The sequence below is a fragment of the Mus musculus genome, chromosome 2 (genome assembly GCF_000001635.26).
Source record: "Mus musculus strain C57BL/6J chromosome 2, GRCm38.p6 C57BL/6J".
NCBI classification, from domain to species: Eukaryota; Metazoa; Chordata; class Mammalia; order Rodentia; family Muridae; genus Mus; species Mus musculus.
This window is the reverse complement of record NC_000068.7, coordinates 89,360,139-89,385,000: the sequence shown is the minus strand read 5'-3', so window position 1 is coordinate 89,385,000 and position 24,862 is coordinate 89,360,139. Positions and strand designations below refer to the sequence as shown.

Genomic DNA, 24,862 nt, shown 5'->3' with positions numbered 1-24,862 from the left:
GATGAGTAGTGTGACTGTAGTGTGACTGTAGTTTTAACTTTAATTACTCCCATGTTGAACCCCTTAATCTATACCTTGAGAAATGCAGAAATGAAAAATGCCATGAAGAGTTTTATGAAGTCTTTATCCTTAAAGAACAAGGCTATTGTACAGACTTAATATCAAACTGATGTATTTTTTTGATGGGCTATAATTTTGCCTTCCCACATACTTTCAATTTCTAAATTTATTTTATAAATTTTAAATTGTTTTTCTTGAAAAGTTTTATAATTTTGTTCCAATCATGTATTATAAAAAGTTTAATGAAACTAGTTGACATTTTTACCTCATCTTTTGTGTGTTTCCTATTTCAAAAATAGAAAAACATATTTATGTTTATGTGCTATGGTAAATTTCAAAACAAAATATGTTTTTGGAGAATTAGTTTTCTTTAGTACAAAGAACAAATACAATAAATTTCTAATTTGAGATTCAAAATTATTGTTTATAATATTTAAAGAAATGATTTTTTATCAACAAAAGAATGAGTACTTTCAATATTTGTCCTATGACTTTTCATTTAATATTATAATCTTTAGCTGGGTCAGTTTTCCTTCAAAGTACATATTTTGTTTTTTCTAATTGCTGAATGTAATTTGCTATGTATTTGTATAACAATTTTTCTTTATTCATTTCTCTCTTGATAGATGTCTGGGCCAATTACACCTCTCAACTGCTGATTCTGTTATTTAGCCACTTTGAATGATGATGTGATAAATACTCAAGTTCGAGGATGTCTGGCGTATGTTGACTGGCATCATTGCTTCGGGAAAATGCACAGGAGTTATATATGTCATGTTAGTTCTAGTTATAGATTTTTGAACAACTTCCACATACTGATTTTAATAGAGCTACATTAATCTAAATACCTCTTAGCAGTGTAGAAGGGTTCTCTTTTGTCTACATCTGACTCAGCATTTGTTAGCTGTTTTCCACTTTTATTTTTTTTTTTATTACTTTTATTTTTTTACAGTCCAATCATTACCGCCCCTGGACCCCACTCCCACAGTTCCTTATCCCATTCCTCCTCCTCCCTCTCTCTAAGAGGGTGTTCCTCCCTGCCAGTCATCAGTCCTCCTCACTCCCTGGGGCCTCAAGTCTCTCCATGGTTACCTTCTCCCACTGAGGCCAGACCAGGCAGTCCTGTATATGTGTCAGGGCCCTTCAACCAATTCATATATGCTGCCCGATTGATGGCTCAGTGAGAGATCTCAGGGGTTCAGGTTCGTTGAGACTGCTGGTCTGCCTATGGGGTCACCCTCCTCCTCAGTTTCTTCTAGACTTTCCATAATTCAACCACAGGGGTCCCCCGACTTCAATCCAATGGTTGGGTATAAGTTGCTGCATCTATCTTAGTCAGCGGCTTGTTGGGCCTCTTGGAGAACAGCCATGCTAAGCTCCTGTCATTAAGCATACCATAGCAGCAATAACAGTGTCAGACCTTGGAGCCTCCCCTTGGGATGAATTCCAAGCTGGGTGTCTCATTCACTCAGTCTCCTTCTTCATTTTTTTGTCCCTGCAGTTCTGGGTCAGTGTTTTTGACTATGAGATGGCAATCCCATCCCTCAATTTGATGCCCTGTCTTTTTATTTAGTGGAGGTGAACTCTTCGAGTTCCCTCTCCCCACTATTGGATTTTCATCTAAGGTGTTTCACCTCCCAGGTCTCTTTTACTTTCTAGAGAGTTCTCCAACTCCCATTTCCATTCATTCTGCTAACTATCAAGACGTCCCTTCTGTTTACCCTCTAATACCTAATCATATGCCCCTTTTCCCCTTCACCTTCCTATCTCCCCACCCAACCCAGTCCCTTCCTCCCTCTGCCTCTAGTAATTGCATTCTTCTCTCTCCTAAGTGGGATTGAAGCATCCTCACTTGGGTGCTTCTGTTTCTTAACTTCCTTGAGTTCTGTGGATTGTATCCTGGGTATTGTGTAGCTTTTTGGCTAATGTCCACTTATTAGTGAGTACATAGTATGCATGTCCTTTGGGGTCTGAGTTACCTCACTCAGGATGATATTTTCTACTTCCATCCATTTGCCTGCAAAACTCATGAGGTCCTTGTTCTTAATAGATGAATAGTATTTCATTTTGTAAATGAATCACATTTTCTGTATCCATTTATCAGAGGACATGTTTGTTGCTTTTAGCTTTTGACTATTAGCATAGTGGATCACATGTCTCTATGGTATGGTGGGGCATCTTTTTGGTATATGCCCAAGAGTGATGTAGCTGGGTCTTCAGGTAGATCTATTTCCTATTTTCTGAGGAACCTCCAGATTGATTTCCAGAGTGCCTGTACCAGTTTGTACTCCCACCAGCAATGGAGGAGTGTTCCTCTTTCTACACATTCTTGCTAGCATGTGCTGTCACCTGAGTTTTTGACCTTAGTCTTTCTGATTGGTCTAAGGTGGAATCTCAGGGTCTTTTTGATTTGCATTTTCCTGATGACTAAGGACTTTAAACATTTCCTTAAGTGCTTCCCAGCCATTCCAGATTCTTCTATTTTGAATTCTCTGTTTAACTCTGTACCCTATTTTTTGGCTAGGTTGTTAGGTGTTTTGGAGTTTAGCCTCTCAAGTTCTTTATATATTTTGGATATTAGCCCTTTATCAGATGTGGGGATAGTGAAGATTTTTTCCCAATGTGTAGGTTGTCAATTTGTCTTATTGACTATGTCCTTTACCTTACAAAAGGTTTTCAGTTTCATGAGGTCTCATTTATCAATTCCTGATCTTAGAACGTGCACCATTGTAGTTCTGTTTAGAAAATGTCCCCCAGCCCTATCCAACCCCATGCCAATGAATTCTAGGCTCTTTCTCACTTTCTCTTCTATTAGGTTCAGTATATGTGGTTTTATGTGGAAGTCCTTAATCCACTTGGACTTGAGTTTTGTTCAAGGTGACAGATATGGATACATTTTCAATTTTCTGCATACACACATTTTCAATTTTCTGCATATACACTGCCAGTTAGACCAGCACTATTTATTCAAGATGCTTTCTTTTTTCCATTGTGTATTTTTGGCTTCTATGTTAAAGATCAAGTGTCCATAAGTGTGTGGATTTATTTCTGGGTCTTCAATTTGATTCCATTGATCACCCAGTCTGTGTCTGTACCAATACCATGAAGGTTTTTTGTTTGTTTGTGTGTTTGTTTGTTTATTTTTTATCACTATTGCTCTGTAGCACAGCTTGAGGAAAACGATGGTGATTCCTCCAGAAATTGTTTCATTGTTAAGAAGAGGAACAAATAACCCTATTAATAAATGGGGAACTGAGCTAAACAGAGAATTCTCAACTGAGAAAACTTGAATGCCTGAGAAGCACCTAAAGAAATGTTCAACACCATTAGTCATCAGGGAAATGCAAATCAAAACAACCCCGAGATTCCATCTCACATTAGTCAGAATGGCTAAGATCAAAAATTTGGGTGACAGCAGATGCTGGCGAGGATGTGAAGGAAGAAGAACACTTCACCTTTGCTAGTGGGATTGCAAGCTTGCACAACCACTCTGAAAATCAGTCTGGTGGTTTCTCAGTTATCATTGAGTAAAAAGTTAATTCCGTTTCCATGTGTATGTGGGCTTTCTGTAGTTTTTGCTGTTATTAAAGACCAGTCTTAGGTCATGGTAATCTGATAGGATGCATATTATTTCAATCTTCTTGTATCAGTTGAGGGGTGTTTTGGAAGAAGATATCATGAGGTGCTGAGATGATCTGTATTCTTTTGTTTATTAGGGTGAAATGTTCTCTAGATAGCTGTTAAATCCATTTGATTCATAGCCTCTATTAGTTTCATTGTTTCTCTTTTTAGTTTCTGTTTCAGTGACCTGTCTCTTGGTAAGAGTGAGGTGTTGAAGTCTTCCACTATTATTGTGTGGGCTTCAATGTGTGTTTTGAGTTTGAGTAAAGTTTCTTTTGTGAAAGTGGATTCCCTTGCATCTGGGGCATAAACATTCAGAACTGGGACTTTCTCTTAGTGTATTTTTCCATTGATGAGTATTAAGTGTCCTTCTCCATCTTGCTTCATAACTTTTGGGTTAAAAACTATTTTGTTGTATATTAAAATGGCTACTCCTGCTTGTTTCTTGGGACCATTTTCTTAGAAGCCCCCCGCCCCTTTTTCCAGCCTTTTTACTCTGAAGTACTGTCTGTCTTTGTCTTTGAAGTGTTTTTCTTGTATGTTGCAAAATGCTGGATCCTGCTTGCGTATCCAGTCTGTTAGTTTATGTCCTTTTATTGGGAGATTGAGTTCATTGATATTGAGAGATATTAAAGAGGGGTGATTGGTGTCTCCTGATATGTTTTTTGTTGTATGTAGCATTATGTGTATGTGATTCTCTCCTTTTGGTTTTGTTGTGACATGAATGATTTCTTGTTTTTTCTTTGGTGCAGATATACCCTCTTTGTGTTGGAGTTTTCCTTCCAGAATCCTCTGTAGGGATTGATTTTTAGATTCATACTGTTTGAATTTGGTTTTGTCCTAGAATAATTTGTTTTCTTCATCTATGATGATTGAGAGGGTATAGTAACCTGGGCTGGCATTTGTGTTCATTTAGGGTCTGGATGACCTCTATCCAGCCTCTTCTGGCTTTTAGGTCTCTGTTGAGAAGTCTAGTGCAATTCTGATAGGTCTGCCTTTATATATTACTTAGCTTTTTTCCTCTAGAGCTTTTAATATTCTTTCCTTATAGTACATATTTAGTGTTTTGATTATTTTGTGACAAGAGGAATTTGTTTTCTGGTGAAATCTATTTGGTATGATATATATATATATATATATATATATATATATATATATATATATATATCACACATATATATATATATATATATATTTGGTGTGTCTTCTTGTATATTTATAGCCATATTTTTCTTTAAGTTGGGGAAGTTTTCTTCTATGATTTTGTTGAAGAATTTTTCTGGTCCTCTGAAATGAGAATCTTCATTCTCTTTTATTCCTATCATTCTTTGGTTTGATATTTTCATTGTGTCCTGGATTTCCTGGATGTTTTGGATTAGGAATTTTTATGTTTTGTAATTTCTTTGACTTTTGTGTCCACATCTTCTAAAGTATCTTCTAACACAGAGATTCTCTCTTATATCTCTTGTATTCTGTTGTTGATGCTTGCATCTATAGCTCCTGACCTATTTCCTAGGCTTTCAAATTCCAGGGTTGCCTTCATTTGCATGTTTCTTTATTGTTTCCACTTCCATTTTCAGGTCTTGGACTGCCTTGTTCAATTCCTTCACCCATTTGATATTTTGTTTTCCTGCATGTTTAAAAGAGATTTATTTGTTCTATCTTTAAGGGCTTCTACTGATTTAATTATATTTTCCTATATTTCTTTCAGTGAGTTTTTTTATATCCCCCTTAATGGACTCTATTATCTTCATGAAATAGGATTTTATTTCAGATTTATGGTTTTCAGTTGTGTTGGTCTATTTAGTGCTTGCTGTGGTGGGAGAACTGGGTTTTGATGGTGCTAAAGTATATTGGCTCCTGTTGCTTATGGTCTTATGCTTGCCTCAGGATGTCTGATTATCTCTGGTGTTGACTTGGCTTGGTGTCTCTGTCTGAAGCCTGCCTCCTGTGTCTTTGTGTTGCTGCAAGTCTCCTAGGAGACCTGTGGCCCTGGCTATAGCAGATCTGGGAGGTCTTCAGGCTGTGGGGTCTTCAGTGGGACAGACAAGTTGAAAATCTACCCTTGGTACAAGGTGCAGGCCAGAAGGAAGGTAGAGTTTGAATGAAAAGGGGATGAGTCTCATGTAGGCTGGGCTCCTTACATGTCCCAGATTCTGTTGTTCTTTGGAATGTTCCCTTACCTGTTGCCCTGGGTGCTGCCAATCTCTTGGAAGGTCTTCAGACTCTGGTGTCTTCAGAGGGGGCAGACACACTGATGGCCTGCTCTGGAGGAAGGTGCAGGCCAGAAGGGCTTGTTAGTTATTTTTAAAATAAGGGCATTACTATTGTGGTGAGGTGAATTTTCAGTGAATTTGCAATTTGTATTTCTCTGTTGCGTACATTTATTGGTCATTTCTTTATAGTTTGAAATCTATTTAGTTCAGTAAAGCACTGAATGTTTGAGATGTTTAACTTCTTGGTATTTAAGATTATTTAGTTACTTATATGTAGCTATTAATTCTACACATCCACCAGATGTGTTGTTATCAAAGATTTTCAAGAATTTAATAAACACTTTGTTTCTTCTCTAGTTGCTTCCTTTGTTGTACAGTAACTTTTTAATTCCATATAGTATTCTTTGTCAATTCAGGCATTGTTTTCTGAGTAATAATGGCCCTTCATAGAAAAACCTTGTTGAGAATTTAAAATAATTTTTCATATAGAGCCCTATAATTTTGGAAAGCTCATTAAGGCTTTTGATTAACTTGGAATTAGTCTTCATAAAGTTTAGGAAGAGGACAATGTTTAGAGGCTTTCTATATGCTTTCTATAACTCTTAGACTTTTATATTCATTTTTAACATTTTTTTATTAATGAAGCAGTGTCACAAGTGTGGGCAAACTGCCTTGTTTCAACTGTTTGTCTCCATTTATAATTTTTAAGTGCAAAGACAACAGTTTGACTTTCTGGTTGATTGAATTTGTTTTTCTCTATTCTTTAAACAAGGTTCAAGTACCATTAGTTTACATATGTGAGTCCAGTTTTCCTCATACATTTTGTGAAAGGTGTTGACTTTTTTTCAGTTTTCTCGTTTTTTTGGCATCTTTGTCAAAATTTAAGCTGTAGGTATTTGTGAATAAAAATATATTCTTGATTTCTTTCTCTACACATTCATTATGGCCATATATTAAAGCAAGTGATTCATATATATTGATCCTTTGCTGAAAGTATTTATTATATCTAAGAATTTTCTTTTTTTTTTGTCAGCCCAATTGTGGAACCTTTTATTTTTTTATAATTTTTTATAATATTATAATATTTAATTTCTCCGAAGAAAGAAACTAAAGAAGATCTCAGAAGATGGAAAGATCTTCATTGCTCAAGGATTGGCAGGATCAATATAGTAAAAATGGCTATCTTGCCAAAAGCAATCTACAGATTCAATGCAACCCCCATCAAAATTCCAACTCAATTCTTCAATGAATTAGAAAGGGCAATCGGTAGATTCATCTGGAATTACAAAAAACCTAGGATAGCAAAAGCTCTTCTCAAGGATAAAAGAACCTCTGGTGGAATCACCATGCCTGATCTAAAGCTGTACTACAGAGCAATTGTGATAAAAACTGCATGGTACTGGTATAGTGACAGACAAGTAGACCAATGGAACAGAATTGAAGACCCAGAGATGAACCCACACACCTATGGTCACTTGATCTTTAACAAGGGAGCTAAAACCATCCAGTGGAAAAAAGACAGCATTTTCAACAAATGGTGCTGGCACAACTGGCGGTTATCATGTAGAAGAATGAGAATTGATCCATTCCTATCTCCTTGTACTAAGGTCAAATCTAAGTGGATTAAGAAACTCCACATAAAACCAGAGACACTGAAACTTATAGAGGAGAAAGTAGGGAAAAGCCTCGAAGATATGGGTACAGGGGAAAAATTCCTGAACAGAACAGCAATGGCTTGTGCTGTAAGATCGAGAATTGACAAATGGGACATAATGAAACTCCACAGTTTCTGCAAGGCAAAAGACACCGTCAATAAGACAAAAAGACCACCAACAGATTGGGAAAGGATCTTTACCTATCCTAAATCAGATAGGGGACTAATATCCAACATATATAAAGAACTCAAGAAGGTGGACTTCAGAAAATCAAATAACCCCATTAAAAAAATGGGGCTCAGAACTGAACAAAGAATTCTCACCTGAGGAATACCGAATGGCAGAGAAGCACCTGAAAAAAGGCTCAGCATCCTTAATCATCAGAGAAATGCAAATCAAAACAACCCTGAGATTCCATCTCACACCAGTCAGAATGACTAAGATAAAATTTCAGGTGACAGCAGATGTTGGTGAGGATGTGGAGAAAGAGGAACACTCCTCCATTATTGGTGGGATTGCAAGCTTGTACAACCACTCTGGAAATCAGTCTGGTGGTTCTTCAGAAAATTGGACATAGTACTACCTGAGGATCCAGGAATACCTCTCCTGGGCATATATCCAGAAGATGTCCCAACCGGTAAGAAGGACACATGCTCCATTATGCTCATAGCAGCCTTATTTATAATAGCCAGAAGCTGGAAAGAACCCAGATGCCCCTCAACAGAGGAACGGATACAGAAAATGTGGTACATTTACACAATGGAGTACTACTCAGCTAACACCAGTCAGAATGGCTAAGATCAAAAATTCAGGTGACAGCAGATGCTGGCGAGGATGTGGAGAAAGAGGAACACTCCTCCGTTGTTGGTGGGATTGCAAGCTTATACAACCACTCTGGAAATTAGTCTGGCGGTTCCTCAGAAAATTGGACATAGTACTATGGGAGGATCCCGCATTACCTCTCCTGGGCATATATCCAGAAGATGTCCCAACTGGTAAGAAGGACACATGTTCCACTATGTTCATAGCAGCCTTATTTATAATAGCCAGAAGCAGGACAAAACTCAGATGCCCCTCAACAGAGGAATGGATACAAAAAATGCCGTACATTTATACAATGGATTGCTACTCAGCTATTAAAAAGAATGAATTTTTGAAATTCCTTGGCAAATGGATGTACTGGAGGGTATCATCCTGAGTGAGGTAACCCAATCACAAAAGAACTCAAATGATATGTACTCACTGATAAGTGGATATTAGCTCAGAAACTTAGTATACCTGAGATAGAAGATACAATTTGCAAAACACATGAACCTGAAGAAGAACAAAGACCAAAGTGTAGACACTTTGCCCCTTCTTAGAATTGGAAACCGTCACCCATGGTAGGAGTTACAGAGACAAAGTTTGGAGCTGAGACAAAAGGATGGACCATCTAGAGACTGCCATATCCAGGGATTCATCCCATAATTCACCTCCAAACGCTGACACCATTGCATAAACTAGCAAGATTTTGCTGAAAGGACCCTGATATAGCTGTCTCTTGTGAGACTAGGCAAACACATAAGTAGATGCTCACAGTCAGCTATTGGATGGAGCACAGGGCCCCCAACTAGAGAAAGTATCCAAGGAGCTAAAGAGATCTGCAACCCTGTAGGTGCAACAACATTATGAACTAACCAGTACCCTGGAGCTCTTGACTCTAGCTGCATAAGTATCAAATGATGGCCTAGTCGGCCATCACTGGAAAGAGAGGCCCATTGGACACGCAAACTTTATATGCCCCAGTACAGGGGAGTGGCAGGGCCAAAAAATGGGAATGAGTGGGTAGGGAAGTGGGGGGGGGTATGGGGGACTTTTGGGATAGCATTCTAAATGTAATTGAGGAAAATACGTTATAATAAAAAATATTAAATAAAAAAAGAATTTTCTGATAGATATTTAATGTCTCATGTATATGATCATATTATTTGTAAATAAAGATATTTTGTTTTCATTCCTACATGTATCCTTTTATTGTTCCTTTGGCATTTAAAAAATTCTTCCTAAGACATAAAGAAGTATATTAAATTAGATTGTAAGTCTCAGGACCAGGACATTGCTGTAATATGGTGCCTTCTATTTATGATTAAGAGCTTCACTTATGAAATCTGAACAGTATTTTTTTCCTAAACAAGACCTGTACAATGGCTGGCTTTCCACATGGATGAAGAAACTCTCATAAATTCCCACCTATAAATGAAGGGCTACATGCAATTAATGGCTACTGAGAGACAGAGAAAATGAGTCAAATAAGTCTTTTCCAGTAGTGACTCATTATATGTGTTATTTGATCTTGAGTGGTCAGTCCTAAACTTATGAGCAACACTAAATGGACTCAGCAGGTTGCATTTACACATGCACATTCACACATAAACACTCACATAATTACACATATTTAACAATAATAATTGAAGAAGAGGTCATAAATTTGACAAGGAATGGGTGAGCAGAGCAGTTGGAAGGGGAAAGGGTAGGTAAAAGTATATAAACATAGTCTTCATGTATAAAATTGTCAAAAGAAAAGCAATATGAAAAATAAATGAAGCAGTTGATCTCATCCCTATTTTTTGTAGAAATGACTGAGGTTTTACCCTACATACTTAATTATTGTTTATAGCCTATCAGTATTAGTATTCCATTGTGTAAATGTACCACATTATCCATTCCTGTATTGAGGGTCATTTAGGTTGTTTCCAGCTTCTGGCTATTATAAATATGGCTGCTATGAACATAGTGGAGCATGTGTCCTTATTATATTGGAACATCTTCTGGGTATATGCCCAGGAGTGGTATAGCTGTGTCCTGAGGTAGTACTATGTCCAATTTTCTGAGGAACTACCAGACTGATTTCCAGAGTGGTTGTACCAGCTTGCAATCCCACCAGCAATGGAGGAATGTTTCTATTTCTCCACATCCTATCAGCATATGCTGTCACCTGAGTTTTTGACCTTAGCCATTCTGACTGGTGTGAAGTGGAATCTCAGGGTCATTTTGATTGGCATTTCTCTAATGATTAAGGATGTTGAACATTTTTTTTTAGGTACTTCTTGACCATTTGAATTTCCTCAATTGAGAATTCTCTGTCTCTGTTCCCCATTTTTAATAGGGTTGTTTCGTTCTCTGAAGTCTAACCTCTTGAGTTCTTCCTATATATTGGATATTAGCCCTCTATTAGACGTAGGATTGATAAAGTTCTTTTCCCAATATGTTGGTTGCCATTTTGTCCTATTGACAGTGTCCTTTGCCTTACAGAAGCTTTGCAATTTTATGAGGTACCACTTGTCAGTTCTTGATCTTGTGTATCTGGTTTTCTGTGGAGGTCTTCAGTCCACTTAAACTTGAGCTTTGGTACAAGGAGATAAGAATGGATCAATTCTCATTCTTCTACATGCTAACCACCAGTTGAAACAGCACCATTTGTTGAAAATGTGTCTTTTTTCCACTGGGTGATTTTAGCTCCTTTGTCAAAGATCAAGAACACTTAGGAGTTTGGGTTTATCTCTGGGTCTTCAATTCTATTCCATTGATCTACCTGACTACCCCTGTACCAATACCAGGCAGTTTTCTATCACTCTTGCTCTGTAGTAGAGCTTGAGGTCAAGGATGGTGATTTACCCCAGATGTTCTTTTATTGTTGACAATAGTTTTTGGTACCCTTTTTGTTGTTGTTATTCCAATCGCATTTGAGAATTACTCTTTCTAACTCTACGAAGAATTGAGTTGGAATTGTAGTTAGTTCTTGTAGTAAGCCAACTTGCTATTGATGAATCTTTATGTGTTTTTCAATGCTTCATTAAGCACTTTTATATTTATCAAGTATTATATAATTATCAGGAACTTGGCTTATAGTTTTATGTTGGGTTTTCATTAGGATTTGTTTCCAAAATAATACTGATGTCATAAAGTGATTTTAGTAGTTCTCATTCCAAATAGGATGGTCTGGGAGTTAGTTCCTCACTAAATATATGAAAGTATATATATATATATATGTGTGTGTGTGTGTGTGTGTGTGTGTGTGTGTATATATATATATATATATATATATATATATATATATATATATATATATCTCAACACTGGACATAAATACACTGATTAAATTCCATAGAACAATAGCAGTAACTGCAGTATCTCACTCTCAGCTTAGACAACTAGTTCACGCAAACTCAAATAAACATGAAAATTGAATTATATAATAGATTAGATGAATTTAACTCACATCTATAAATTATTCAAACCAAATACTGCTGACCATATATTTTTCCTAGCACACCTTGGAACATTCTCTAAGCAAATGATATCTTAAGACACATACATTTTTGTTAAACATAAGAATACTGAAATACTTCCTTACATTTTATTCAATGACAGTGGAATACAATTAGAAACAAACAGTTAAACCTAGAATAAATATATAAAAAAACAGAAAATTGAAGAAGATGTTATTGTATTGAATAGCTTACTGAAGAAATTATGAACAACACTAAAAATTCCTACATTTTCCCTATAGTAAATATACAATGTGATGGTCCAGACTATTAAGTTTGAATAAGACATATTCGAGTCCATTATGCCTAAAGAATTTCCTAATGTAGTACTTTGGTGAAGCTATGTTCATGTGAGATTTTTCTCTATGGTCATTCCAATTTTCATCATTATTTACATATTACTCTACAGCCCCAAAAGTAATTACATGCAAATCTACCATCAATATTTTTTTTGAAACCAAGCTCATAAAGTTTTGGAAAATTCATGCTTACTTCTCAGTACTTATGACACCATGAGCTGAGATACAGTCTGGTTTCCTTCTTACTGAAGGTTTGTATGAGCATATAATACATGTATGTTCTTTATTTCGAAGTGCTAAAATATAGCTCATAGGTGCATAGAGTAAAGGTTGAGCATTCTGACTATCATATTTGAATTCCAGACCATACATGCCTCAATAAAATTGATCGATAGGCAAGTCTTTAGAGTATTTTCTTGATTAGTAATTTATAAGAAATTGCACAGTCCATTGTAGGTAGTGCCATCCTTGGAATGATAGTCCTTCATTCCATAAGAAAGCTGGTTGTGCATGCAATGAGAAGTACATCAGTAACCACCTATCTTTCATGGGTTTGTCATCAGTTCCTGCCTCCAGGTTCTTGCACTGCTTGAGTTACTACCCTGCCTTCCTTCAGTAAAAAGTTTTAAATTAGAAAATAAAAATTGGTACTTGCATATGTTGCTATTCTTCCTTTATTTCTAGAGAACAATAATCTTTCTTTTCTTTTCTTTTCTTTTCTTTTCTTTTCTTTTCTTTTCTCTTCTCTTCTCTTCTCTTCTCTTCTCTTCTCTTCTTTTCTTTTCTTTTCTTTTCTTTTTTCCTTCCTTCCTTCCTTCTTTCTTTCTTTCTTTCTTTCTTTCTTTCTTTCTTTCTTTTTTATTAGATATTTTCTTAACATTTCAAATGCTATCATGAAAGTTCCCTATATCCTCCCTCTGCCTTGCTTCCCTACCCACCCACTCCCGCTTCTTGGCTCTGGCATTCTCCTGTACTGGGGCATATGATCTTTGCAAGACCAAGGGGCCTTTCTTCCCTGTGATGGCCAACTAGGCCATCTTCTGCTACATATGCAGCTAAAGATATGAGCTCTGGGGGTACTGCTTAGTTTATATTGTTGTTCCACCTATAAGGTTGCAGACTCCTTCATTCCTTGGGTGCTTTCTCTAGCTTCTCTATTGGGGGCCCTGTTTTCCATCTTATAGATGACTGTGAGCATCCACTTCTGTATTTGCCAGGCACTGGCATAGCCTCATATGAGACAGCTATAACAGGGTCCCTTCAGCAAAATCTTTCTGGTATATGCAATAGTGTCTGGGTTTGGTGGCTGATTATGGGATGGATGCCTGGGTGGGATAGTCTCTGGATAGTCCATCCTTTCATCTTAGCTCCAAACTTTGTAACTCCTTCCAAGGGTATTTTGTTCCCTATTCTAAGGAGGAATGAAGTATCCACCCATTGGCCTTCCCTCTCCTTGATTTTCTTGTGTTTTGCAAATTGTATCTTGGGTGTTCTATGTTCCTGGGTTAATATCCACTTATCAGTGAGTGCAAATCTAATGACTTCTTTTGTGATTGTGTTACCTCAGTACGGATGATATCCTCCAGATACATCCATTTGTCCAAGAATTTCATAAATCTATTGTTTTTAATAACTGAGTAGTACTCCATTGTGTAAATGTATCACATTTTCTGTATCCATTCTTCTGTTGAGGGACATCTGGGTTCTTTCCAGCTTCTGGATATTATAAATAAAGCTGCTATGAACATAGTGGAGCATGTGTTCTTCTTACCAGTTGGAACTTTTTCTGGGTATATGCCCAGGAGAGGTATTGCTGGATCTTCCGGTAATATTATGTCCAATTTTCTGAGGAACCTCCAGACGGACATCCAGAGTGGTTGTACAAGCTTGCAATCCCACCAACAGTGGAGAAACAGCATGGTATAGGTACAGTGACAGACAGGTAGATCAATGGAATAGAATTGAAGATTCAGAAATGAATCCACTCTCCTATGGTCACTTGATCTTTAACAAGGGAGCTAATACCATCCAGTGGGAAAAAAGACAGCATTTTCCACAAATGGTGCTGGCACAACTGGCGGTTATCATGCAGAAGAATGTGAATTGACCCATTCTTAATTCCTTGTACAAAGCTCAAGTCTAAGTGGATCAAAGACCTCCACATAAGACCAGAGACACTGAAATTAATAGAGGAGAAAGTAGGGAAAAGCCTCGAAGATACGGGCACAGGGGAAAAATTCCTAAACAGAACAGCAATGGTTTGTGCTGTAAGATCAAGAATTGACAAATTGGACCTCATAAAATTCTGTAAGGCAAAAGACACTGTCAATAAGACAAAAAGGCCACCAACAGATTGGGAAAAGATTTTTACCAATCCTAATTCTGATAGGAGACGAATATCCAACATATACAAAGAGCTCAAGAAGCTGGACTCCAGAAATTCAAATAACCCCATTAAAAATGGGGTACAGATCTAAACAAAGAATTCTCAACTGAGGAATACCGAATGGCTGAGAAGCACCTGAAAAAATGTTCAACATCCTTAATCATCAGGGAAATGCAAATCAAAACAACTTTGAGATTCCACCTCACACCAGTCAGAATGGCTAAGATAAAAAATTCAGGTGACAGCAGATGCTGGCGAGGATGTGGAGAAAGAGGAACACTCCTCCTTTCTTTTCTTTTCATTTCTTTTTCTTTTCTTTCCTTGTACATCAAACCTCTCTACATTGTCTTGCATGTATTATCATCTATAAAAATTCTTTTTGAGAATGACATTTTAAGTGCTGTTTAATTGGATTCCTGTACTCATAATTATCAAAATCTCAGCTTATTTCCATTGGTTTTGGTTGGCTGTGTTAACTACATCTTTTCTCTTTCCCCCATTTTTGTTAGATATTTCCTTTATTTACATTTCAAATGTTATCCCCTTTCCTAGTTTCCCCTCCAAAAATCCCCTATCCTCTCCCTCCTCCCCTGCTCCCCAACCCATCCACTCCTGGTTCCTGGCCCAGGCATTCCCCTATACAGGGGCATAGAACCTTCACGGGACCAAGGGCCTCTCTTCCCATTGATGACTGACTACTCCATCTTCAGCTACATATTTAGCTAGAGCTATAAGTCTCTTCATGTGTTTTCTTTGATTGGTGGTTTAGTCCCAGGAAGTTCTGGGGTTATTTGTTAGTTCATATTGTTTTTCCTCCTAGGGCCTGCAAACCCCTTCAGCTCCTTTGGTACTTTCTCTAGTTCCTTCATTGGAGACCCTGTCCTCCGTCTAATGGTTGGATGTGAGCATCCATTTCTGTATTAGTCAGACACTTGTTGAGCCTTTCAGGAGACAGCTATATCAGTTTCCTGTCAGCAAGCTCTTGTAATATGCAATAGTGTCTGGGTTTGATGGTTGTTTATGGGATAGATGAAAAACTCAGGAGGTGATAGCAGATGCTGGATATGATGTGGAGAAAGAGGAACACTCCTCCATTGCTGATGGGAATACAAGCTGGTACAACCACTCTAGAAATCAGTTTGGCAGTCCCTCAGAAAGTTGGACACAGTTCTACTGGAAGATCCAGCAATATGACTCTCCTGGACATATACCCACAAGATGCTCTAACCTATAATAAGGACACATGTTCCACTATCTTCATAGAAGCTTTATTTATAATAGAAGAAGCTGGAAAGAACCCAGTAGTCCCTCAATAGAAAAATAGGTACAGAAAATATGGTACATTTACACAATGGAGTACCACTCAGCTATCAAAAACAATGAATTCCTGAAATTCTTAGACAAATGGATGGATCTGGAGGATATCATCGTAAGCGAGGTAACCCATTCCCAAAAGAACACACATTATATGCACTCACTTATAAGTGGATATTAGCCCAGAAACTCAGAATACCCAAGATACAATTTGCAAAACACATGAAACTGAAGAAGAAGGAAGACCAAAGTGTGGACACTTTGATCCTTCTGAGAAGGAGGAACAAAGTACCCATGGAAGGAGTTACGAAGACATAGTTCAGAGCAAAGACTGAAAGTATGACCATTAACTATATCTTAATACCCTATGGTGGACAACTCTATTCATTTCATTTGAAAGGCATGGAGTGATCAATGCTGAATTGAACAGAAAACTCTTCCTGCTGCAACTTTTCATAATCTGGGAATGGTATACAAGTTTTTTGAAAAATATGTAATGCAGGACTCTGAATGAAAAACTACTAACCAATAGTCATGATATGTCCACTGATAAAATAATGACAAGTCACTGATAAGTGGATATTAGCCCAGAAACTTAGAATACTCAAGATATAAGATACAATTTGCAAAACACATGAAACTCAAGAAGAACAAAGATCAAAGTGTGGACACTTTGCTCCTTCTTAGAATTGGGAACAAAACACCCATGGAAGGAGTTACAGAGACAAAGTTTGGAGCTGAGACGAAAGGATGGACTGCCTAGAAACTGCAATATCTGGGGATCCATCCCATAATCAGCTTCCAAACGCTGACACCATTGCATACACTAGCAAGGTTTTGCTGAAATGACCCAGATATCTCTTGTGAGCCAGATATCTCTTGTGGGACCCAGATATCTCTTGTGAGCCAGATATCTCTTGTGACCCAGATATCTCTTGTGAGACTATGCTGGAGCCTAGCAAAAACAGAAGTGGATGCTCACAGTCAACTATTTGATGGATCACAGGGCCCCCAATGGAGGAGCTAGAGAAAGTAACCAAGGAGCTAAAGGGATCTGCAACCCTATAGGTGGAACAACAATATGAACTAACCAGTAACCCCTGGAGCTTGTGTCTCTAGTTATATATATATATATATATATATATATATATATATATATATATATATATATATATATATATATATATATATATATATATATCAGAAGATGGCCTAGTCAGCCATCAGTGGAAAGAGAAACTTTATATGCCTCAGTACAGGGGGATGTCAGGGCCAAGAAGTGGGAGTGTGGGGGAGTGTGTGGGGGAGTGTGTGAGGGACTTTTGGGATAGCATTGGAAATGTAAATGAAATAAGTACCTAATAAAAAAAATAATGACAAGTCTATGGGACTCTTTTTTGATTAGGTTTGAAGACTCTTCCATAGGAGGCGATTTATTCCTGATGCAGTAAACCTTGTCAAAACTCATTGTTAGGGAAATTGTGGATTCTAAATGAGTAACCATAGTATGTTTCTCAATGCATGCTATTCTGGACAGTTTCATGACAACTTAACACAAGATAAACTCATTGAAGTGGATGGAACATCAATTAAGAAAATGCTTCCATAAGATTGATCTGTAGGCAAATAAGTCTGTAGGACATTTTCTTGATTAATATTTATAAGTATTGGCATAGTCCATTGTGCGTAGTGCCACCCCTTGGATGGTGGTCCTTCATTCCATAAGAAAGCTGGTTGAGCATGCCATGAGAAGTATGGCAATAACTACCCATCATGCATGACCTTGTCATTAGCTCTTACCTCTAGATTCTTGCACTATTTGAGTTACTGCACTGACTTTCCTCAGTGATAGACTGTTGTACAGTAGTATAAGCTGAACAAAACTCTTTCCTCCCCATGTTACTTTGGTCATGGTGTTTCATCACAGCAATAGTATCTGTAATACAAAAGTGTTGCCAGACTCCCTTCTAATATTTATGTTCATATCATTGATTAATACTACTTAGAGCCTTGATTGGAGAAGCTTTCTATTATTGCAAGTAGCTGTTAGTTTATAACCAGTCAAAGTCCTGGGAATAAGTTACAGTGAATGCTCAGTAAGAGATGGGTCTTCTATATCAATATCATCCCATAAGTATCAAGGCACATCATGGAAGATTGCACAAAGAGAATGTGAGGCTCTGAGGATGGAGAGAAATTCTGTGACTTAACGTGGTGTGTCACATTAAATTACTGAATATGACAATCCATAGAAGTTATGCTTATTTTCATAAAATGTGCATAATATTAAACCAATGATAATATGGAAAAGAGAGTTAATTTTAGCTGAATCTCTTCATCTATGAGTAAAATCTTGTAACAGTTCTCCATCTACTTTGGAATGTCAAATAGTGCTTTGTATAGAACTTGTTAAAGTGGCCACATGATTAATATTTCATGAGTACAGCTGTGTTAATGAGAAGGCTCTATCTTGAAGCAGACATTCTGATTATTTGGTTCTTATAATCTTATTCTACAGAGCCCTTGAAATCTTAGGAAAATAAAAGAGTGAAATAAATGAAATAAAAGGATACAATTAAGAAATGATGCAGAATCTTTTCAGAAAACATATTTGTTTACCTCAGACCCTGAAGACTTTCTGAGAAAATTCTTACATAAGTAATTTCAAGAGAGGAGCAGATATAAAGTCAATATGTCATAAAGTAGAAAGAGAGATGTCATCATAGGGGTTGGAGGAGGGATTGAGAGTTGGATATCATAAAGATGCATTATATAGATGTGTGAAATTTAGAGAGAATAAATTAAATTTAAAAAAACATGAATCTCAAATCTTGACCCTTGACTCTTAGAATTAGAGTGACTATTCTTGAGTACATTGCTGGTAACACTCTATCTCCCTTGGTTTTTAACACTTTTGTTGTGTGGTTTCTTCTAGCTTCTGTCACTTTATTGTCTAGGTAATGTTCATTTCTGTGGCAGGATTTTTCCTTCCAATTACATTAAAATATTAGTGCAGCAGGAGGCCTGTGATTAAGTGGGGGTGGAGCGAAGGGTTTCGGGGACAGAGAGCGACTCAGAGGAGAGGGAAAGCCAAGATGGAGGCGACTGGATAGGAAGAAGACCCTAATCCTGTGTGGTTTGAAATAGTCACAGGTAGCTATGATATCATGAAGGATAGAATATTTCGGATAAATTATCTAATCTCGGTGGACATCTTTTATCATTATCAATTGGTTCTGAAATTATTGTATTGGCATCTTGTGAATTGAGAATTTATGGGTATATAAATCTGACTTGTTAATGATAAGCTTCTAGAGTTTTGTTTCTACTGGGTTGTTGGGTATTGTGGCTGCTGACTGTGGGGTAGATGGTCATTGTGTGGGTCTGGTGTGGCTACGAAGGGAACTCGGGAGCTCTGTCCCGCCAGAGAATTGGCAGGCAGAGAATAGCTAGATGAGGCATGGGAACTTGGTGGTTCTTTTAAATATTTCCCACAACACATTTCTATAAAAGGAATTAAAATTCTCCAAATAACCCCAGTGTCTTTGATGTACTAAATCAATTATTAATGTGTATTGTATACTTGATTTGTTGTATTTTATAAGTTTTAGAGTATATATTAACAGATTTAAATTTATCGAGTTGAGCTTCCATGTCATTTAAATAACATGTGATGATTAAGGGTCAAATGTCTTTGAATTTATATTATTGTATCACATTCAATAAAATTGGATTGGACATATTATCTCATCTAAACTGTATTAAAACTTTTAGTAAGTTGATATGCAATGGTTTGTTTATATATATATATATATATATATATATATATATATATATATCATATCTGTCCTATAGTAAGCTTTGAACTTTTTTTTTCATGTCAGTGCATTCTAGATTGAAATTTTCAATTCCATGTTGATTGAGAATTTGGTTCTTATACAACCTAACATTTTTGGTTTTGATGGATAATTTGTTATTTATCATTAGGTTTCTAATTTATTCCACTTGATTTTGCTGATTATTATTCCCAGGTACTTCTCTGAACATAAAACTGCATTGGAAGGAATACATAGAAGACACCAGTTCTCTGGGGCATGGATCCTTGGATAATTTCATTTGGAGGAAGTGCTTTGGGGAGTGCTCGACCAATTCAGTGAAATATTTTGAGGTTCATCATTAAGATCATCTTCCTTGTTGAAGCATTCTCTTTGGGAATTAATGTTGCTTCAAGATATAAACTAAAACCTATTACTTACTAGACACAAGTTACATTGGTGTAGACACGTAAATGCCACAGGAATGCAAAAAAGTCGAATTTTAAAATTATTAAGTATTATGCGTATTTGACTAAATATATTATAAAAGTCTTATTTTTGAGTAAATGAGTGTTAATTTGCTTTTTCTTGACAAATTCTCAACAAGAATTCTTACATGAGATGGCACACCAAGTAATTCAACTTTACTTTTGAACTCAAATATAGGTAAATCCACAATTTAAACTAAAATGCATTTAAATGGAAATGATTTAGTTATATTTAATGCAAGTGAAAGGAGCTGTGTATCTGTGTAAGATTTAAAGTCTCAGTAACTATGTATGTTCTCATCCTGTTCTTGCCATTGTAACTAGATTGATATAGTCACTATATAATCTTACCTTCAGCAAACTAAAGTATGACTTTCAGGGATCAAAGGCAATATTTTAGATATCTAGGTTTAAAACAAGTGGCCAGAGAAGAAATAGAACACCTAGCTAACATATTTATGGGAAATTACTACTTATTTTGAATAAGTTGCACCACACTTAAATATGCCCTTAAGTTATATCCAAGAGTTTCAGGGCCAATTTTATAGAGTAGTGCTAGAAAAAATATAATTGCAATAACATCTACAAATATTGTGTTATGTTTTGAAATATGTCCTAAGATAGAGAAAACCTATGGTAAAGCATAACAAATTCCATGGCATGCATATATTTCATAGTAATATTTCATATTATAGACTATATATTTTTATTGGATGCCATAACACATTGCAATGAATTGTCACTATACATGTGGTATTTTAAAATGCCTAGATGCTCTGTAGATGTTTCATTATTTTTGATTTTGGTAAAAGATACCACAGACTGTCATGCAACCATCACTGTTATACTTTGTGAATATGCACGTATTTTAAAATAATTTCTAGTATGGTTTTCACGGATAGAGTAAATTTGTATTTATCTTTTTCTCATTTATATCTCTAAGGAAGTTTGACATTCAGTTAATTTAAGGTGAGCATTTAATGAACAATCAAACTGTTCTTGAAACAACTGCTGTTATTTATGTATTTAGACAGGTCATACTGTATAATCAGAAAGGCTATATCTGAACATTGGCACGAAATTTTCTGACTTATAGTAGGGATATTATTTCATATAAGTATGCAAACATAGTCTTAACATAATGTTATGTTTTCACTCTATTCTTTTACAGATGAAACACCCAAGTATCTACCAGAAAGAACCCTGAATATTCACTATTATTGTTGTATAAAGGAGTTTTTGAAAATGAGTCAGACAACAGGGGAAGAAATTTAAACTCTGAGTAACCAAGCATGGGAGAATTGGTGAGAAAATTACCACATTATAGCACAAAAATTGGAATAATTTCAAAATCAACTGCTCTGTCTGCAGGCTCTGACATCTAAGTGAGTTCAGCACACTCAGAAGAGCATATGGAAAACAGGAACAATGTGACTGAATTTATCCTTCTGGGCCTCACTCAGAATCCAGAAGGCCAAAAGGTTCTGTTTGTCACATTCTTGCTCATCTACATTGTGACAGTAATGGGCAATCTGCTCATCATGGTGACCATCATGGCTAGCCACTCCCTCGGCTCTCCTATGTACTTCTTTCTGGCTTATTTGTCATTTATAGATACTGTCTATTCTACTTCCATTGCTCCCAAAATGATTATTGACTTGCTCTATGAAACAAAGACCATCTCCTTCCGGGCTTGTATGACTCAAGTTTTTATAGATCATTTATTTGCTGGAGCTGAGGTTATTCTTCTGGTGGTGATGGCCTATGACCGTTATGTGGCCATCTGTAAACCTCTTCATTATTTGACCATCATGAATCGACGAGTGTGTGTTCTCATGCTGCTGGGGGCCTGGATTGGTGGCTTTCTTCACTCATTAATTCAATTTATCTTCATTTATCAGCTTCCTTTCTGTGGCCCAAATATCATTGATAGCTTTGTATGTGATATGTATCCTCTGCTAAAACTGGCTTGCACCAATACCTACCTTATAGGGCTTTGTATGATTGCTAATGGAGGAGCAATTTGTACCGTCACCTTTTTAATTCTCCTAGTTTCTTATGGAGTCATTTTACACTCCCTTAAGGCACATAGTCTGGAAGGGAAGCGCAAAGCTTTGTACACATGTGCATCCCACATTACTGTGGTTGTTTTATTCTTTGTTCCATGCATCTTTCTATATGCAAGGCCTACATCCACATTTCCAATTGATAAGTCTGTGACTGTTGTCTTAACTTTCATAACTCCGATGCTGAACCCCTTAATCTACACCTTGAGGAATGCAGAAATGAAAAATGCTATGAAGAGACTTTGGAGCAAAAAATCTAGCTCCATCGTAAGTGGGCTATATCACTCTTGAAAAAGGAAACTCGGGATATTTATTACTTTACAGAGAGAACAATTTTATCGGTGACATTTATCTTTCTTATTATTGATCTCTTTTGCCTATTTAGACACTTATTAAAAACAGGCATTTTAATTAATGTTTAATGAAATAACATTCACTCTTCAGAGAATAAGTTTGCAAAAGCTTAGCACTTAATAAATGTAGTCAGTCATCCTAACTTAAGATTTATTTTAATTCCCAATTTATAAATAATTCCCTCAGTGTAGTTAGCAATATTAACACTTCTAGATGCCCATCTAATTTATGTAATCATAAGCAACATTCTCAGAAATTCAACACATATTGCATATAATCCATGCATAAGATGTTGTTCATTCCATGGTGGAGAAAGTAAAAATAGTACAGGTAATTGATTCCTGTGTGATAGGAGTCCAACATGGACAATTAGAAAGTTCATAATTATTAGAAACAGAGAGTTCAGCAAGTGGATAAAATTTTGAAAATGCCGGGGATCATGGTTTCTCCACTAATGCTGTCACAGAGTTAGGGAAGCTAAATTCCTGAAGAAAATTGGCTGTTTCCATGTATCATGTTTATACCTTGATTCAGTTATATATAGAGTCAATATAAATCTTTTAAAATTGTGCCTTCCAAATTAACTTGTTTAATTCCCACTCCAAGTGTTGTCTTTTAGTTATTATATGAGATGGGAATAAAGTTTATTATCTTACCATAAAGTAATTTTCTCAAGCCATCTCTCCAATAACAACCCTGCAACACCATTCTTCTACATTTATTTATTTATTTATTTATTTATTTATTTATTTATTTATATTTTAAACTTTAGATTTTATTCCTCTCCTGGTCCACCCTCTGACTGTTTCACACCCCATACCTCCTCTCTGCCACCCTGTCTCCATGAGGATATCCCCATCTCCCAGCCCACCCTACAAGACCTATAATTACAACAATCACTGTATGCAGAAGCTGAACTACTGCACAGTGTCAGGTGCACAGTTTCAGACACCTGAGCGGTCTTAAATTTGTTCATCATTTGGCCATCTAAAGGACCAGACCCACATCATTATTTTATCAGATGTTTTTTGAGGATCAGAAATTGGTATTCAGCTCAGCTGGGCACTTCTATAAAAGCCTACCATTTCATGAATCTTGAACAGTGGGACTAAAATAGGTAGTTTCCTTGTACCCCAACACCCCTCACTTTGTGGTCTTTCCAAATAATCTGTGAGGCATGTGAGTTTCAGAGTAATGGACATTGTATGTGGTGTCTCAGAACTCATAGAGACTGTAATAAGGTAAGTCGAGTAGAAGCTACAAGCTTACCCCCAACCTTAGATGTTATATAGAATCTCTTCTGCTATATCTCATTAGTTAGGACAGTCATGAAGTACATTGTGTGTCCAATCAGCTAGACCCTAGCTTTTGATATTAAAAAAAAATGGTAATAGTTTGTAGAAGCAATTAAACAGGGTTGGCCTTTAAAGATATTTAATCTGCTATATCTTATCTCTACATGGAAATACCTATCCTCTCAAATGTACTATAAACTCATCTGTATTCTCTATAGGTTACTTTGAACAATTATAAGAAATTATCAGGTTTAGATGTGAGGAAGACTTAGGAGTTCATCTAATTTTAGAAGTCCCATGGTTGAGGATATGGATTTTCTTTAGATGTTGTTCTTTGAGTTCTCTAAATTGGAGCAATTGTGAACTGAGGGGAGAGTATATAGTATACTCTGAAAACACTGTTTTGCAGTAGTGCTGTAACCTCCTTGGGTATATGTGCTAGTTGATATTAATTCTTGATTGTGGTTTGAGATGGCTATGAGAACAGTGTTTCACAGTTCTGAGTGTGTCTAAGATAGTGCTACCACAGTTGATTGCCATGCATGACAGCATGGCAAGTAGTTATTCCTGTAGTTATGATGTTCTGCATTACCAAAGTCCATAGCAATGGAGCCATACACTACTGAAGGGTACTCATGAAACAATAAAACAAACTCAATTTTTATTTACAGTCATTCTCTTAAGTGTTTTCTGACAGCAATGGAGAGTTGACTATAAAAAAAAAAGTTCTACAACTTTGGTTCCCATATTTGGATTTTTTTCCCTTTTTTAAGTTCTACACTATTCTCTTTGAGTGATGGAATATGGGCAAACATTTAGGTTACTAGTTTTTATAATCTGTTCTTTATAGATGTTTTGAGTCACAAAATTCTTCTTTCAATTTATTTTCAGTTGTTCCATTTTAACATTGTAAGAATCCTATAGAATTTATGAGACTTCTATAAATCCTTTGAGTTTTTCCCTATTATACCTAAATGGCTTCCAGA

The 24,862-nt window shown here is 36.4% G+C and overlaps 1 protein-coding gene and 1 pseudogene across 2 annotated transcripts; both read left to right on the top strand.

Moving 5' to 3' along the window:
* Gm38406 (predicted gene, 38406) lies at window positions 1–114 on the top strand (annotated as a pseudogene).
* On the top strand, window positions 11,355–22,518 carry Olfr1234 (olfactory receptor 1234). Of its 2 annotated transcripts, XM_017318612.1 has the most exons (2): window positions 11,355–11,388; window positions 21,569–22,518. In XM_017318612.1, exons 1-2 carry the CDS (start codon window positions 11,355–11,357, stop codon window positions 22,516–22,518), a joined length of 984 nt encoding a protein of 327 aa, XP_017174101.1. The 2 variants fall into 2 exon arrangements, with proteins under 2 accessions (XP_017174101.1, NP_667184.2); NM_146973.2 differs by lacking the exon at window positions 11,355–11,388 and having other exon boundaries at window positions 21,574–22,518.
* Window positions 22,519–24,862: the final 2,344 nt, after the last annotated feature.